The sequence below is a fragment of the Bos indicus x Bos taurus genome, chromosome 27 (assembly GCF_003369695.1).
Source record: "Bos indicus x Bos taurus breed Angus x Brahman F1 hybrid chromosome 27, Bos_hybrid_MaternalHap_v2.0, whole genome shotgun sequence".
Classification (NCBI taxonomy): domain Eukaryota; kingdom Metazoa; phylum Chordata; class Mammalia; order Artiodactyla; family Bovidae; genus Bos; species Bos indicus x Bos taurus.
In genome coordinates this window covers 34,492,171-34,511,423 of record NC_040102.1, presented here as the reverse complement: position 1 = coordinate 34,511,423, position 19,253 = coordinate 34,492,171, and the positions used below count along the sequence as shown (strand labels likewise).

Here is a 19,253-nt window from a genome sequence, read left to right as displayed (position 1 = left end):
TTTCAAGTTGATTAAGTCCAAAACCTGAGTTATCAAACTCCATCAGCCCAAACAGCAGTACACTGAGGTTATTCTGTACAGCTCATTAATTACTTCTTTGTTCATAAATTCAATGGAATTTCCTAGTCCTTTCTGATTAACAATTCAAGTGTATCACATTTTGCTTTACTAATTTTTTTAAAACTCTCTTCTCCTTTTGAACTTTCCTATGAAATGCTTGCTCCTTGGGAAAAAAGCTATGACCAACCTAGATAGCATATTAAAAAGCAGAAGCATTACTTTACCAACAAAGGTCCATCTAGTCAAAGTTATGGTTTTTCCAGTAGTCATGTATGGATGTGAGAGTTGGACTATAAAGAAAGCTGAGCACTGAAGAATTGATCTTTTGAACTGTGGTGTTAGAGAAGACTCTTGAGAGTCCCTTGGACTGCAAGGAGGTCAAACCAGTCTATCCTAAAGGAAATCAGTCCTGAATATTCACTGGAAAGACTGATGCTGAAACTCCAATACTTTGGCCACCTGATGCAAAGTACTGATTCATTGGAAAAGACCTTGATGCTGGGAAAGATTGAAAGCAGGAGGAGAAGGGGATGACAGAGAATGAGATGGTTGGATGGCATCACCAATGCAATGGACATGAGTTTGAGTAGGCTCCAGAAGTTGGTGATGGACAGGGTAGACTTGCATGCTGTAGTCCATGGGATCGCAAAGAGTTGGACACGACTGAGAGACTGAACTGAACTGAATGAAAAATATCCCTTCTGGTTGGACTGTATTTAAAACTAAAAAGAAAAAAACTGACAGTTAACTGATTGTTTTTGTCTGTTCCAAGACCTAAGGTAATCATCTTCCATAGAGTATCTGATTTAACCTTCCCAAACAGCCCTGTAAGTGAGTCACTAATATTCCCATCATTCAGTTGAGGAAACCGCAGCATGGGAAAGTTAAGTAAGAGCCTCAGGTCATACTTCTTTGTAAGTGTTTGTGTCAGGGCTGGAGCCATCTGGAGCCAAAATCGTTGCCTTTAACCATGAAGGCATGGCTTCCCTTTTTGGGTTTTTCTCTCTTGTTGTTCTAGTTAGTTTACCACTGGTGATCTCCCTAGCTCAGGTCCTGATTTCCCTCTCCTTGGGCAGTCATCTCTCTTCAGACTTCAACCATCATCTCCAGCTGTGGACTACCAACATTTCATTTCTAGTTGGATCTCTCCTGTCACCTGCTAGACATCTCTACTGGACTGCTGTAGAAGCTTCCTAAGAAATACCTTAACGCATCTAACATGTGCCATATACTTTTCATGAAGACCCGGGAAAACACTTAGAAAACCTGCATCAAGGTTCAAGGTCTTGAGCAGAGAGCCTACTGCCAAGAGATAAATTCAAGGCTTACTTATTACTTATTCTCTGATGATAAGAACTAGGCTCATCTTTCCCTCCTATTCCATGTCTTGGTGAATGGTATCTTTCAGAACTGGTGGTACAATTTGTGGGACCCAGAGAAGAATAAAAACATAAGGACTCTTGTTCAAAATTATTCAGAATTTCGAAAGAGAAACAGTTGAGCATGAAGCCAAGAGTGGACCCTTCTGCAGACAAGACCCTATCTGACAACATGGGCTGAAGGTCCATGAAGATGGCTCTAGCTTACCAGTTGGAGACCTGAAAGTTGTCTCTCCATCTCATCCAACAGAACTCTGGTCTTGCTCCTCCTACTGCCGTAATATTTCTTATGTTTCCCTTATCTCCATTCCCATTGCCATCATTTTCAATAGCCATTTACTACTGAAATATTATATAGTCTAATCCTTAAATTGATCTTTGCCCCAAATCTAAGCCCATAATACTTCACCATCATTGCAGGCTTGGATGACTTTTACAAGCTCCAAACTCATCACCATGCCTTTATGATCACTCCCCATTTTATCCTACCCCTACAATTTTTTCCCCAACTACTACCAGAGTCTTTTAAATACTTATTTCTTTTCAATGGGCTTCCCTTGTGGCTCAGCTGGTAAAGAATCTGTCTGTAATTTAGGAAACCTGGATTTGATCCCTGAGTTGGGAAGATATCCTGGGGAAGGGAAAGACTATCCACTCCGGTATTCTGGCCTGGAGAATTCCATGGCCTATATAGTCCATGGGGTTGCAATAAGTCGGACATGGCTGAGTGACTTTCACTTTCCTTTATAGTGGGCAATGCTTCACTTAAATAGAATCCAAATATAAAAATATAATAAAGTCATTTCTCTGCTTAAAAGTATTCATTTTGTTTTCACAATAAACTGAAATTCTTTTGTTGCATGGCCCTGGAAGCCAATCATAATTTAGCTTAATCAACCCATCGCCATTTTTCTTCTTTTATGCTTCAGTCATATTGAGCTGTGTGGGCTCCCTAAGTAGACCTTGCTATGCTGCTATTCTTAAACACTCTTCTTTCTCGTCCTGCATTTTTCCAGCCTTTTATTTGAATATAGTATACCTATCATCTTTTAAAACTCATCTCATGAATTGTCTTATCTAGGAAAATCTATTCTTACCACAAACTTTTTTTTTTGGTGGAAAGCAAAGTTTGCTTTATTTTGGATGCCAGCAACTGGATGTAGGGAAAGGAGGACAGACTCTTGTCCAAAGACTGACTCCACCCTTCTCCCCCAACACCTGCATCAATAATCAGCGGGTTAGAGCATTTGTAGACAGAGCGGAGAAGGCAATGGCACCCCACTCCAGTACTTTTGCCTAGAAAATCCCACGGACAGAGGAGCCTGCTAGGCTGCAGTCCATAGGGTCGCTAGAGTCGGACACGACTGAGCGACTTCACTTTTACTTTTCACTTTCATGCACTGGAGAAGGAAATGGCAACCCACTCCAGTGTTCTTGCCTGGAGAATCCCAGGGACGGGGGAGCCTGGTGGGCTGCCGTCTATGGGGTCGCACAGAGTCAGACATGATTGAAGCGATTTAGCAGCAGCAGCAGCAGACAGACAGAGAGGGCTACATGCAGAAAGAGCACAGTTAACTCTGATGATCATCTTGAATTAGTCATCAGTGATCTGACTGATGAGAGTCACCTTGACTGTTTTAAGTACAAGCATTCTCATTCATTCTGCCTCCAACACTTTAAAAAACCACCACCACAAAATAGAAAAGTAATTCCTATTCTGACTTAATGACACTGTCAGGAAACAAAGATACTGAGGGAAAACCTGTTGTAAGCTTTTAAAAATTATAAATATATAAAATAATTCTTACATCAAAATCATTGTCTTTATGATCTGGAAGACATAGAGATGTTATTCTACTTTTGAACATGTGTTGTTTAAAATTTCCATAGCTTCCATAGCTTAGCATAACATCTGCATGAACGTTCAGATCACATAGAGGATTTAATCAGAATTGGAAAGCACTTTAATCTATTTATCTCTGATTATTTTAGGTGTGCAAAAACAGACCAGAGAGGTTAAGCGAATCATTGAAGGCCACAGAATTGTTTTCTTTTTAATAGACTTTAATTTTTTAGGGTTGATTTAGGCCCAAAGCAAAATTAAGCAGAAAGTACAGAGTCCCCATATACCTTCTTCCCCAGACATGCTTAGTTTTGCACATCAGGATGGTGCACTTGTTCCAGCTGATAAACCTACACTGATAGACTATGATTATCCAAAGTCCACAGCTTACATTAGGGTTCACTCCTGGTGTTCTATGTCCTACGGGGTTTGGGAAATGCATGGCATGTGTCCACTGTTATTCTATCGTACAGAGCAGTTTCACTGAACTGAACATCCTCTGTGTTCCTCCTGGTCATCACTCCCTCTGTCCTAACCTCTGGCCATCCCTGATCCTTTTCCTGCCTCCATGGTTTTTACCTTTCTCCAGAATGTCTTATAGCGGGAATCTCGCAGTCTGTAGCCTTTTCAGAGTGACCTCTTTTACTTAGTCATATGCATGTTATGTTTCTCCATGTCTTTTCATCGCTTGATCACTCTTTTTTTTTTTCTTTTTAAAAATATTTTAAATTTTGTATTGGGGTATGGTTGGTTTACAATGTTGTGTTAGTTTCAGGAGTATAGCAAAATGATTCACTTATACGTAATACCTATTCTTTTTCATATTTTTTTCCCAAATAGGTTATTACAGAATATTGAGTAGATTTCCCTGTGGTCTACAATAGTTTGATGTTGATTTCCTATTTTATATATAGTAGTGTGTATATGATGGGAGAAGGCAATGGCAACGCACTTCAGTACTCTTGCCTGAGAAAATCCCATGGACGGAGGAGCCTGGTGGGCTGCAGTCCATGGGGTCGCGAAGAGTCGGACACGACTGAGCGACTTCACTTTCACTTTTCACTTTCATGCATTGGAGAAGGAAATGGCAACCCACCCCAGTGTTCTTGCCTGGAGAATCCCAGGGACGGGGGAGCCTGGTAGGCTGCCGTCTATGGGGTCGCACAGAGTCGGACATGACTGAAGCGACTTAGCAGCAGTGGCAGCAGCAGCAGTGTGTATATGTTAATCCCAAACTCTTAATTTACCACCACAACCACCACCACCCCCCCCCACACACATACCACCTTTCCACTTTGGTAACCAGAATTTGCTTTCAAAGTCTATGTCTGTTTGTATTTTGTAAATAAGTTCATTTTCAACATTTGTTACTGAACCGGGAAGAAATACACCACACTCATTTCTTTTTTATAAAATGTTTAAATTTAATTTTTAATTGGAGGATGATTGCTTTACAATATTGTATAGGTTTCTGCAATAAATCATCATGAATCAGCCATAGGTATACATATGTCCCAGCCTCTCGAATCTTCCTCCCACCCCATCCCCCCCTCTAGGTTGTCACACAGCACTCATTTCTTTTCAGCCCTGAGTAATATTCTGTTGTCAGGATGTACTTTGATTTGTTCATCCATTCAGCCATTGAAGGACATCTTGGATGTTTCCAAGTTTGGGTGATTATGATAAAGCTGCAATAAACATCCCTGTGAAGGCTTTTGTATAGACATAAATTTCATTTTCCTCTTGATGAATGTCAATGCTATTTCTGATATAATGGACAGTGATAATTAACATATGTCAAAATAAACAAAATATGGCAAAGATTTACTTTCTTGGATTACAATTATTCTTCCTTCAACAGGGAATTCTTAGTTTTACTTCTTACAGTCTTCAGAAAGTCCATGACATTGGTGCCTCCAGTTCCTCTATTTTCTTCTTCCAAGTTTTCTTCCACCTGGGGTTGCTGCCTTGCAGGAATCACGATGTATTTAGCTACTATTTGCAAATGGTAGTTTCTCAAGGAGACCATAGCTTGCACACACTTATTGTAAATTTCCTGCAGGGTAGCATTGCCTTCTGAAAGAACAAACTCACGGACCGAGGGCTTTGACTTTAATGAGAGGAGAAAGCTGTGGTGAGCTGGTGGCATGTATGTTCTCATCTCCTGGAGAAATTCAGCAGCAGAGTCTGCAGGGACTGAAGACAAAGATGAGTTAGTAAGGAGTCTGAAGCAGTCTTCTGTCCAGGGAGGGAAGGCCAAGTGGGCCAGAGTGGGTGGCCATGAATTTATAATCATCAAGTCAGCATCCTACTAATCTTGCTACTAGTAATGGTAATTACTGCAAAATACACTTAATTCTAAAAACCACATGAGCTAAACTCATTCATTATATTTTTGTTTTGCTTCTTTTCTCATGTTCCTAGTGTATTTGATCCTTCTAAGGACAGGTAGATGTACTATACTTGATAGACTGTGATGCTGAGTCCAAGAGAATTAAAGGGATCATTTTAAAATAAGAGAATGAGCTCAGAAAATAAAAAAAACAACAACAAAACTTACTGTCATGCAACCCAAAGCTTTCCCCTTAGAAATTTAGGAAAATAGAAGTTTAGGAAAGAAAGAAAAGCAGAAAGAAGTTCTACCTGGAGCCTCTTCCTCTGCTCCCTTAATCCCCTAGAAGGAATATAATGAACGTGGCTCATCTTTAAACTTTGGTGCACGTGTTGGCCCTGGGGTCCCTGGGCGGTAGGTTGGGGAACTAGAACAATGCCAAGCCTCTCCACTCTCCAGCTTCCGCTTGTGGTCTTATCTCATTCGCAGACTTTCTCTTTCGCAGATTCTCCGATTCTCAGAATTCGCAGATTCTCCTAAATCTGACCTTGCATGTTCAGGACATGCGATATTGGCTTCACCACTCAATCAGACCTCATAAACATGTTCAAATATCAAGATCAAGATGGTGTTGAACTTGGTCTGAGTTCTGGCTTCCCTGCTTTTTAGTTGGTTACCAGGGAGTCTGTTTATGAGCCTCTTTCAGTTTCTGCTTCTTCATGGTGTAATAAGATGATTGTAGTAAAGTCTCTACTGATTCTTATAAAAGTGTCTGATAAGCTCAGATAAGATGCTGATGGGAAGGTACTTTTTAGAAACTATACTATTAACCTAAGCGATGCTGGTCATTTGCCATTTGTCGCTCACCTCCACCAATACTGTGCTGAATGCCCAGGAGAACATCAAAGCACTGAAAGATGCTGCTTTGGGCTGCGCTGCCTCCGGCAAACTTCTTTGGGGTGTCCCAGACGCCTTCATACAGCAGACCCTCTGACAGCAAGGGGTTGCCTTTCCAACTAAATTAGGAAGGGAAGAATAATCAGTATTTTATCAATTGCCAATTTTTTGTATGTCAAATCTTGCAACAGAGGATGAGTGGAAGGTGAAATGAGCTAGGCTTCATGATACTTCTCCCATACTCCCCCTTCTACTCATGTTCAAGCAAGAGAATAATAATTAATATGGTTCTGAGCAAATTCAGCATAAGGATTCTATAAGCCAAATCTTACCTTTCACTACCAAAGGTTATTTCACTCTCTTTAAAACGACTAGCTTTTTTGTCCATACTCCAGTGTGTGCCTGCCTAAGTAGTAACCAAGAGAATAGCTTACTGTTTCTTGCAACATGTAGTTTAGGATATAAATTGTTTCTTAAACTGGATTGATAGTGGGGACCATCAGTGGAAATTTGTTGTCTTCTTTTTGTTAATTGTCTAAGTGAAAACAGAACCAAGCATAAGGCTACATACCCAGACAAGTATATTCGAAGAACATTGAAAAATAGGTTTGGGTCCACATATTCTAAAAAAACAAAACAAAAAAGATGAGATACAGCTAATTAAGTAGCATCAGATATATTGGGAAAAATCAAGGTGTTATAAACAACTGATCCTGGATTTCAGTATAGGACACAAGAAAGGTGCTATGTCAGTCTGTGCAGAAAAATTCCCTGAGGTCAAGCTTCACTCACCTGCCCTCTATCATCGCCTGTGTACACTGAATGGGGTCTACTACGGGAGCAACACACATCTTGTGACAAAGAGCCCGGGCCCATTGACCGCTCATCCTCAGGAGACCAATTAAACTGCCAACATTTACTTAAGGATGCTTCATATGTTTACTGGGCTTCCCTTGTGGCTCAGCGGCAAAGAATCCGCCTGCCAGTGAAGGAGATGCGGGTTGGATCCCTGGGTCAAGAAGATTCCCTGGAAAAGGGAATGGCAACTCACCCTGGTGTTCTTGCCTGGAGAATCCCATGGACAGAGAAGCCTGGTGGGCTATAGTCCAAGGGATCGTAAAAGAGTCGGACACGATTTAGAGACTAAACAACAGCAACATGTTTCTCCTGGGGCATAACTGATAAATTACTTACATAAAGAAACCCCAAACCTAAACACAAAAAATAAAAATAAAACTTCCAGGAGCCCTAGGGACCACATCTCTGGGTGTCCCTCCCCAAAGCCTGCTAATGTCTTTGGTTTGAAGGCCAATCTTCTTGCCAAAGCCCAGTGATACACAGTCACATATTTTTTAGGCGCATCCAGTAGGGGACATTTCCTTTTGCAAATCCTTGTTTATGTATTCTTTTTGTTATTGTTTTTAGCTGTTAATTTTATGATAACTTTCGAGCCCCATGGCTGTTTTAGATGGCTTTCTAGTTAATTTCCATAAAAGCAGAATTCACAGAGAGTTCTTATCAAGCAGAAGCTAAGTTTTTCAGAACTTAACATATCCTGCACCTTTGGCAAGTTTTCCCATTAATTTTAGTGGAATTCTGTCTTCCCTATTCACTACTTATATCATCTTGGGTCATTTATCTTCTCTCTCAAAATTTAGATTCTCTGAACATAATAAAACCCACCATTATATGGAAAGTACATATAATAATTCCTTGAGATAAAAGAAAGCACAAACACATCCACTATATGAGAGTTGGTTTTGCTTCCATTTCTCTGCAAGTCTACATCTAGATAACCAGAAACATCTGAGCATGGTCTAGCATTTGCAAGGCACACGATACTTGCTATGAATTTGGGAAAACACTTCCAGGGCTTTGTGCAGGCTGGAAGATATTTCAAGCAGCGCTTTCTGCAAAGTATCTGAGTCTTTACGTTGTACTGCATCAAATATACTGGGGATCACCTTTAAAAAAAAAAGAAGACAAACACTTCAGATTTCATAAATAAATATTGGCATAGAATGAAGTTCTTCTAAATCTTAATGCCGAAATTAAATTTGGTATTTCCGTTTCTTTCTTGAATTGGATACCCTTGGATTGTTTGACTAATTTCCATATGTTTAATTAAACTTGGGTTTGTCTTTATTATTTTATCACTTAGAGATAAGTTTATATAGTTTTATGTATTTCTATCTCTAAGGCAAAAAATCATTAGCTTTTTGTCACTGTGAGACAAATTTCCAATGGCAAGTTGTGTTAAAAATATTTCTCTCTTATTAGGGCTTCAAATTTGATTCTAATTATATGGCTCTTACATTTTATATTTTAGAAGAGACAAAAAAAAATAAAGTATTTATTTGTACCAGGCTATCCCTTATCTCCAATTCAATCATTAAAATCCTCTATTCAGTCAGGATCAAGTTAGTTTATGCATAATAGAGTTCTGCTGTTAAGTACTTGTTCTGCTTAAGTGAATCAAAATGCGCATTTTTCTGGTCTGACATACTTTGATTGCAGAGGCAGCTGCTATTTCCACCAACAGAGAAACCAGAAAGAAGCCTTTGCCGCAGTCCCCACCAGGAAATGAGAACAGAATGTCCATGTTCCTAAGAAAATTAATCCAGGAAGTCAAGAATTTAGTAAAAATAAAAGAAAGAAAAGCTAAAAAGAAGAAAAAAAATTTAGTAACAATATTGATCTATTTGTTGGATTCTTATTCATTTTCAAGACTTTTATTTACCCTCCATTTTCAAAATAATCTTGTGAGATAAGTATGGCAGGTTTACTATATCCATTATGTAGTTAGGAATATTAATGTTAGGTCTGTTGTTTAAGGTCATAAAATTAACAGTACTTTAAGCTGGAACTTGAAATTCCATTCTAGAACTTGAAACTAGAAACTTCAAGAGCATTTCTTTTTCTATTATCCCATCAATTTTTCACAAATTTATAAACTCAAGGTTTATAGAGATATCTGTGAGATATGATTTACAAAGTAGATTTTCTTTTTTTTTTTCAAAAGTAGATTTTCGAATAAAAGAAACATAATATCCATAACTTTATCTGTGAGCCTGACTCAGTTTCTCAGTGATATATCCTGCCTTACAAAGGAATTGATTGGGAAATTCAAATAATTTATTACACCTTATTTTCTTTTGCACTGAAGTTTTGTGTTGATGCAAATATGGTCTCAGCATCAGTACACCTCTGAGTTTCATGGCAGTTAAATGTATGGTCTCAAACCATTTTTGCACCTAACTTCCTGGGGCTCATTGAATAAGATATTTCATCGGTTTCAGCCTCAAATGGGGCTGGCGATATCATTCTCCCATTTAAAAACCTTCCATAGCTTCCCTTTTAAAGATACTGTTTTAACCCCTTATCAGAGCCCAAAGTCCTATGTAATATTTCTATAGTTTATTTCTTCATCCCCTTCCTCTACTGTTACCTTCCTTATTTATGATGTATCAGTGACACTAGCCTTCCTTCAATTCTGAAAATGCACCGAGATTTTTGTCATTTCAAAGCCCTCATTCTTGCTGTTTCCTCCACTGTGAACATGCTCAGCTTTTCCTTCTTCTTCCTTTACTTTTTCTGGCCAGATGACACATGGGATCTTAGTTCCCCAACCAGGGACAGGGAACACGCCACGCACTGGAAGTACAGAATCTTAACCACTGGACCACCAGGGAAGTCCCAGGTTTTCCTTCTTCTAACCTATGCCTAGTCACTCTTCCAAGTCCAGCTTAAATTCCTTGCTGTAGGATTCTTTCCTGTGCCTTTTGTTTCACTTGAACTCATAGTCCTTGAATTCCTTAATTCTTCTCGTGATCATATAGCAATTTACATAATTTTCATGTATCTTCTTTCCTCCAAATTAACCCAGGTTCATGAGGGTAAGCTTATTCCTGTATTTACTTTAGCTTCCCTAGCTCTTAGCCTCTGTTAAGTACCTGGCCAAAAATAGTAAGAATTGGGTCAAAAAGAATAGTTTTATTACTTCTGGCCACTGAGGCCATAGGGTCATGGATACACAGATGTATGTGCATTTTGTATATATGTATGTATGTTAATTATATTTATCTACAGATCTTCTTAAACTTACAATGGTGTTATATCTCAATAAATCCATCTTCAGTTGAAGATAAGTTGAAAATTCACTCAATATACCTAACCTACCAAATATCAGATATTAGCCTATCAAATATTAGCCTTGTGGTCCTGCTAAGTTGTGTCTGTCTCACTCACTGTGACCTTGGGGTCACAGTCATTGTGATCCCAAGGACTGTAGCCCACCAGGCTCCTCTGTCCATGGGGCTTTCCAGACAAGAATACTGGAGTGGATTGCCATTTCCTCCTCCAGAGGATCTTCCCAACCCAGGACTTGAACCCACTTCTCCTGTGTCCCCTGCATTGGCAGGCAGATTGGATTCTTTACCACTTGCCCACCTGGGTGCCCCAGAGTTTAGCCTAGCCTACCGTAAATGTGCTTAGAACATTTGCATTAGCCTAGATTTGGGCAAAATCATCTAACACAAAGTCTAGTTTATAGTAAAGTGTGGAATATCTCTTGTGATTTATTGAATACTGAAAGTGAAAACCAGAGTGGTTGTCTGGGTGCATGATGGTTGTAAGTGTATCAGTTGTTCACCCTCTTGACAGTGGGGCTGCCTGGGAGCTGCACTGCCCTGCCCAGGATCACAGGAGAGTATGTACTGCACATCTACTTAGGGAAAGACCAAAATTCAAAATTCAAACTGAGTTTCTAGTGAACGTATATCACTTTTGCACCATCCTAAGGTCAAAAAATCCTAAGTTGAAACCATCCTTAAGTCAGGTATCATCTGCATATACAAGTAAGATTTTTGTATTTTTTGCCTAAAATCAATTGGTCTTTTAAAAGAATGCACGTGGAGGGTAGTGATACATCCTTATTTACTTTGAGTAACAGTAATTCTTCAAATGAAAAAGATGGAGTACTTACTCATAAGTCATGGGCCTTAGGAGAGCAGCCGTGGATCAATTGGAAGATGGAAAGGAAACCAATGTAAAAATTAAATGGTTTTGAGTTATTTCCTCTAATACTACTGATCTAGCAAAGGTAAAAAAAAATACATAAAAATGTAAAGGTGTGTTTTTTCAATATTTGTCAAGTAGGTGTCACAAACATTTAATTTAGGACTTAATAAGTGAAAGAAACAATTAAATATGCAAGGAACACACGTGAATTGTCAAAACCAATTGGAAACCTTGTTACTAATAAGAAATTTTCAAGATCAAATCATTTCATTTGGCGGTACTCCCACATCTAGAACACGCCTCTTCGGATACACACCTAGAGCCTCTGACCCTTCATTGTAGTAGATCCGTTACTCAGTGCTTAGGAAGGGCCGGGATTCTAAGCAGACTCTTTTGAAAGCCCAGATGTTGCCACCTCTACCGCCAAAGATGTTTTGATTCCACTCAGTAGTTAAAATTGAAATGTCGAATCTTGAAAGAAGCCAGTCAAACTGATCAAACTGAACACTTAAGATATGTACATTTCATTGTATGTTGACAACACACCTCTCTCTCTCACATGCACGTATCTTTTACATCTTAACAACAGAGAAGAAAGCCATGCTGCCAAGGATTAAACAAATGACCATTTCCCTTTTGATTAAAATACTGTGAACACCTTTAATTCCTGTTATAATCACTGTTTACATACCCATTGAGATCCTTTTTCTTCCAGTTTGCCAAGACACAATCTGCATAAAGTAGAATAGGAGGCAGTCCCAGCTTCTCAGACAGTTTGCAGTAAGGAACAGCGATATTGCTTGGCAAGACCTAATGAAAACACGACTTTTAGTATTAACCTTTGAAATGTCTCGCCTTCGCTTCTGCTTTCTGGGTGTCAAAAGATTAACTGTTCTACATAAGGGCCCTGTGAAACCAAACCAATGTCATTGCCTCTTCCTCATTTCATAACTTAAGCCCAGTACTTATAAAACCCTTACATTTGAAATTTGTGATGATGTGGACATAATCTCGGCATAGAGAGAACAAAGCCCACCTAAAGGGCCAGAGGAAATCAGGGCTGTATTCTTGACTTTCTAATGGCCTGTGAATCATTTGCAACCATTCACTCAAGCATCCATCCATTCCCCCAAATATTTGTTAGGCAACTCCTCTGCACAAGATCCTCAAGCTTCACAAATGCCTTGACAATACTCTTAGAGTTCATTTACATTAAATGTCAACTGGATGTCAGTCTGTTGTGTTAACATAAAAGAATACATGAAAATCTCCAGACCTTTCGGATGTCTCCATCGCCTTGACCCCACACATACGCCATCGTGATGTATCCCAGAACCAAGTGTGCCAGGCGCTGTGCCCTGTGGCCTCGGAGGCCATTAATGTTGAGCGTTGCTAACTGAGAATAAATGGAGAGATGGACTCAACTCAAAATGTGTGATGTGAGTGCCACAAAACCAAGTTAATGCTTTTACGAAGCTGAAATAGAAAACGTGTAATATTTTTTCCAAACCTTCTCAACTTCCACACGTAGTTGGTTGTTCTTGATCAGTTCAGGCAGATTTCTAGCAATAGAGATCCAGGCATCATAAGGATGAGGTAGGTCCTCCTTAAAAAGAAGAAACAGGGCTTTGATTCACCAGTGGAAGGTCTTATCCAATAGTGGTGTCTCCACTAATGATCCATGTTGCCTCTGTATCGATGCCACGCAATGCCAACACACACTTAGCCTGTCTAGGGCCACCAGGCCATGCATTGTCACCTGCACACGAAGAGCTCAGGACCTTCTCTGTGCTCCTCTTCTTCCTCTCACCTGCCTCCTTTGCAAAGATCCCTTGAAACATTTCATTGAAATCTTCCTGACTATTCCATTCTATAGGTATGTCTCCAATGAAGAATCTTATGAATTACCCCCTTTCACATTAACTGATTTATTATTGTGTGTAGTCACTTAGATGTGTCCAACTCTTTAAGACCCCATGGACTTAGTCTGCCAGGTTTCCCTGTCCATGGGATTTCCCTGGCAGGAATACTGGAGTGGGTTGCCATTTCCTTCTCCAGGGGATCTTCCCAACCCAGGGATCAAACCTAAGTCTTCTGCATTGGCAGACAGATTCTTTATTGCTGAGCCACCAGGGAAGCCCTAAGTAATTTATTGCTGTCTGCTATATTTTTACCTTCTCAGCTAGATGTTAAGTTGTTTTTTTTTTTAATAGAAGGAAAATGAGATTTATTAAATGTCAGTAATGAGGCAGTTTTGCTTCAATTTTTCATTTAATTATTTCTTGTTTAATTATTATAATGGCCCCCAGAGTTATCTCCATGTCATAAATAAGACAAGCAAGGCTCAGGCAGATTTATGGCTTGTTTTGTGCACATAGTTCATTGTAATTCAAACATAAGGATTTCTAACTTGTAAAAGATGTTTTATCTTTTTACATCTCACTATCTGAAGGCAAGGGTTTTATCATATTTTTAATTCTGTATTTCTTACCACAGTACTAGATATGCAAGAGATGCTGTATATATGTTGTATATATGTGCATGTATATATGTATATATATATGTATACATGTTGATTGTTTCCTTTGGTACAACAGGCAAATTTTTGGTCAAGTACATAAAAATGAAATCCAAATAAAAGAGTGTTATAAATAAGACTGCTCAGTGTTATGTGGCAACCTGGATGGGAGAGGAGTTTGTGGGAGAATGGATAAATATGTATGTATGGCTAAATCCCTTTGCTGTCTGCGTGAAACTAAAGGAAATCAGTCTTGAATATTCATTGGAAGGACTGATGCTGAAGCTGAAACTCCAATAATTTGGCCATCTGATGCTGAAGAATGACCCCGATGCTGAGAAAAATTGAATGCAGGAGAAGCGGATGACAGAGGATGAGATGGTTAGATGGTATTATGGACATGATGGACATGAGTTTGAGCAAGCTCCGGGAGTTGGTGATGGACAGGGAAGCCTGGCGTGCTGCCATCCATGGGATCACAAAGACTGAGCAACGGAGCTGACTGACTGAATCTATTATAACAATGTTAATTGGCTATACTCCAGTACAAAATAAAATGTTTAAAAAGAAAAGACCCAATAACCCAGAATGGAGTAACTTAAGTCCCATGTCACTAAATGGAGACAATACTTAATTACAATTTCTGCCTCTCCCAGAGTGGAATCCTAAACCAGTCAATCTGGAATCCCCTGGCCAGCAGTAATGAACTGATTTGCTCATAGAACCCTGCTTTTCTCTAAAGAAATGTGACCTCAATACAACCAATTCACTCTGCAGGGATGATGACTTCCTTGTTTCTGTTCTCTTCTGCCTATAAAAGTCTTTCATTTTTGTACAGCTCCTCAGAGTACTTTTCTTCCTGCTAGTTGGGATGATGCCCATTTCATGAATCACTGAAGGAAGGCAATGACGTTTTAAATTTTACTCAACTGGGTTTTGTTTTTAATAAGTGCCTCCCTGGGTGTTGTTTCTAATTGTGTCTCAAGGGAAAATATAGAAACAAAAATACTAGGTCACAGCCTGAAATGAGATTCAGAGTCCTGAAAACTCCCCAGGCCTTCTTCATTAAGCTCCTTCCAGATGTGCCTTTGGGGGCATCGAAACTGAATTAAGGGGAGAGAGCATAAATTGAGTTTACCTGAAACCAAGGTTAGTGAGGCTTTAAGCTTCAAAACCAAGTTAATATTATAAGGAAGCTATAAAATATGAAGACAAATGTAATAAAAACTTCAAACCTGTTCAGGGGCTGCAGAGAATTGGCTAGACTTACTTAGTCAGGGAAAATTTTTAGGAATGAAAGATCCAGGCAGTATATTCACTAGATAATCACTTTTCCTGTATTTGCTCTGAATTTTTTCTCCCTAACCACAAAACTACTGTTTTAGAGGTCTACATAATTATTTGTGGCTTCCTTGGTGGCTCAGATGATAAAGAATCTGCCTGCAATGTAGGAGACCCAGGTTCAACGCCTGGGTAAGGAAGATTGCCTGGAGAAGGGAATGGCAACCCACTCCAGTATTCTTGCTTATAGAATTCCATGGACAGAGGAGCCTGGCGGGCTACAGTCCATGGGGTAGAAAAGAGTCAGACACAACTGAACAATTTTCACTTACTCATTCACATAATTATTGTGATTATTTTCTTTTATAAGAGAACCAACTTTATAGGGAAATAAAGAATAAATTTGATATGACACTTTGTAGTTTCTGAAAAAGTTTTTTTTTTTTTTTGTACCATTGATACATATTTCCTCAAAACATCCAGTCTTGGCAGTTGTGCACTTTTGTGAAGAGAGAGTAAGTCTGAATATTATTGATTTGAAAATATAAAGTAAGCCAGTTGATTTTAGCAATACAATTAAAACATCCGCTTCATTTTCTTCAATTAACTTAATCATGTGAAGAGGAAAATTAGATTGGGACAAAGAATTTGCTTTAGATTTCCCTATATTAACCAAGGTATTTACTAGATGTGATTTCTAAGTATAGTTAGATTCTGACTAAAATATGTATTTGTCACACTTAAAGGTTGTCTCTAGAGTTGCTTGATTCCCCACCTCAACAACATCAAAGCAGGAACACATGCTTTGTGCAATCTAAGGTTTATCAGCTGAGAAAGGGGGTTCCTTTGACTCATGGGTCATTTATTACTTTAAAAAAATTTTTTTTCAAAATACCCCCTGAAATGTGATTTTCTTAAACTAAAATACCTCTATAGTTACCTTATCTCATCACTCTCTGTACCTGTGTAAGATGAGCAAGAAGTGCCTCTAAGGCTAAGTTTCTAGGAAGAAAATTTTAAGAAAGTTAACTGAGATCCCTTTATTCAAACTCTGCCTCCAATTTTGGTACCTCTATATCTATTTGTTCCAGTCACAAGTACAGATACATCCTGGTATACAGCATTGTCACAACATGTTACTGGCTCCTAGAAATCCTCTCCTGGAATCTCATGAATTTCATTAAAAGCAAGAGTAGGAAAACAAACAATAACCAAAAACCAAAATAATGTCTTGTGTTCTCTCCTTCTCTTGAGTTAGGCAGTGTAGCATAATAGATAATGGTTTTCAGACCATGGATTCTGGAACCAGACTGATTAGACTCACTTCCTATCCCTGTTATTACTTAGCTGTGTGAGTTTGGCTAATTATTTAAATTCTGCATGGCTTACTTTCTCATCAGGAAAATAAGATTAATAACATACATACCTTTCAGGATGGTTGTAAAGATGGAGTAAGTTAATATTTGTAAATTGCTAAAAATGAGATAAAAGTGTGTGATGATTAAGATATTAAAGATAAGATGCTTTGCATGGCATTCTTGGGAAGATAACTTAGGAACCTGTAGTCTTAAGACACACTTTTATTCTAATGCCTTGCCCTTTGTAGCAAAACCTGTGAAAAAAAGCATGCAGATCTAGCAGGTCTAACTCTCTCTAAGCCTGAAACTTAGGCTTAGTAAATACGCAACAATACTAATACAACACAAAGTTGCTTGATTCCCCACCTCAACAACATCAAAGCAGGAACACATGCTTTGTGCTATCTAAGGTTTATCAGCTGAGAAAGGGGGTTCCTTTGACTCATGGGTCATTTATTACTTTTAAAAAAATTTTTTTCAAAATACCCCCTGAAATGTGATTGTCTTAAACTAAAATACCTCTGTAGTTACCTTATCTCATCACTCTGTACCTGTATAAGATGAGTAAGAAGTGCCTCTAAGGCTAAGTTTCTAGGAAGAAAATTTTAAGAACGTTAACTGAGATCCCTTTATTCAAACTCTGCCTCCAATTTTGGTACCTCTATATCTATTTGTTCAGTAGAAATTACTGAACCACATTTATTCAGTAGAAGCTAACTTGTCCAGGTAAGTCAAGACAAGAAAATAATTTTGCCCATATTCCAGTGTCCTCTCTTACCAGTGGATATGGAAGAGCAAAGCCTACGTCTTCATCAATGTGGTATTCCTTAAAGATGGTCCATGAATTTTCCACAGGAGATGACATGTCACCTGCCATTCTTGCAGTCAACTCTGTTCCTCCTCCGGCTAGAGTAGCTTCAGAGCGTCTATTTATTACAGAGGTTGCCATAGCCAACAACCACAACTCACCACACAGGCGGTAAGAAATGACTTCCACTTTTGGAATAGTTTCATTTTCCATTTTCTTTATTTGTAGTTTGATAAAAAATAAAACTACAGAAGCATGACTGTTTATTACATGAAGAAACTGAAAGTGTATATTTCATATCAAACGTTTCTGGGAACATCATTTGCTTACTGCCTAAGGGGAATTGGAAAGGGCTTGAGTGAAATAACAAAAAACATGAAAATAGGTGGCCAGAAAGAACATTTTTATTTTATGGGGAAAAACTTTGAATTAAAATAATGAATTTAACCAAGCCTAATGACCTAAGCCATCTTTTAGTTATTGTAGTCATTGGCTTTCTTTTAAACTCCCACGGTTCTTTGAAAATATTAGTGTCTTGTTTCAGCAGCCAGGAAAAAAAATTTTTGGTACCCAGAGTTAGTGCCTCTGAAATAGAAAAAAGAAAAAAGGAAAAATGCAAGCACATGAAGAATTTAGAAGCATAGCATCTCTTCACCCCTCTAGTCCCATGTTTCTTACCTGATTCCATGTGTTCTCACTACTGTTCTTTTAAAAAAATTTTTAATTGGAAGGTAGTTGCTTTACAATATTGTGCTGGTTTCTGCCACACAACAATGTGAATCAGCTATGTGTATACATATATCCCCTCCCTCTTGAGCCTCCTTCCCAACCCACCCCCCATCTCATCCCTCTAGATCATCACAGAACACTGGCTTGAGCTCCCTGTGCTATACATCTGGTTCCCACTAGCTATCTATTTTACCCTGGTAGTGGATATGTTAATATTTCAATGCTACTATCTCAATTTTTTCCACCCTCTCCCTCCCCAACTGTGGAAAAATTTTCTTGCATCTCTACTGTATATGATCTCTAAGGGACTAGTAAGGCAATAGTCCACATTTGGAGACTCTAGAATATGCTTAAAGTTGAAATAAATTATAAAAATCTATCTTGAAAATAGTTCTTTCAAAATGCAAATTAAGGTTGCATTTGGTAAAGGTTTTCAGGGTGTCTGGAGGTCTGTGGTCACTTACGTATAAAATCGGTTGATCTTATACACAAAGCTGAAGCAAGAGAAGAAGCCATCCTGTTCATTATGATGGTCAAAAGGAGAAAAAAGAAGTGAGTGTTCAGTACATTAACAGACAATGCAATGTTGTCATCCAGGTTTCAGTACTTACAACAGATTTTAACAATACATTGCCTTGGAATGACTCCATTCTAGAATGGTTCTCAAAGTATTCTTTCTAATCACGTGATGGCTTTTGATAAACACTATTCTTCCTAATTACATGATGGCTTTTGATAACGATGTAGTTTTGCAAGAATAGGTTTCCTTTATTGTAAAGGTAACGGAAATTGAAACTAAAATTAAACAGCCAAGAGAACACAAATGGCTATCCTTCTTTAAAATTTGTCCTCCTACACTGCTGGTAGGAATGTAAATTGGGACAGTTAATATGCAAAAGAGTAGCAGGTTCCTCAGAAAACTAAAAATAGAGTTGCCATATAATCCAGCAATCCCACTTCTGGGCATATTTCCAGACAAAACTCTAATTCAAAAAGATACGTGTACCCTTGTGTTCATGGCAGTGCTGT

The 19,253-nt window shown here is 38.6% G+C and overlaps 1 protein-coding gene across 1 annotated transcript; it reads right to left on the bottom strand.

The window, feature by feature from the left end:
- Positions 1-4,681: 4,681 nt before the first annotated feature.
- Positions 4,682-17,622, bottom strand: IDO1 (indoleamine 2,3-dioxygenase 1). The gene is made up of 10 exons (XM_027530061.1): positions 17,466-17,622; positions 13,041-13,136; positions 12,807-12,926; positions 12,222-12,340; positions 11,496-11,510; positions 9,018-9,117; positions 8,358-8,475; positions 7,083-7,134; positions 6,482-6,630; positions 4,682-5,478 (listed from the first exon to the last, which is right to left on the bottom strand). Exons 1-10 carry the CDS (start codon positions 17,562-17,564, stop codon positions 5,126-5,128), a joined length of 1,221 nt encoding a protein of 406 aa, XP_027385862.1. The 5' UTR covers positions 17,565-17,622; the 3' UTR covers positions 4,682-5,125.
- Positions 17,623-19,253: the final 1,631 nt, after the last annotated feature.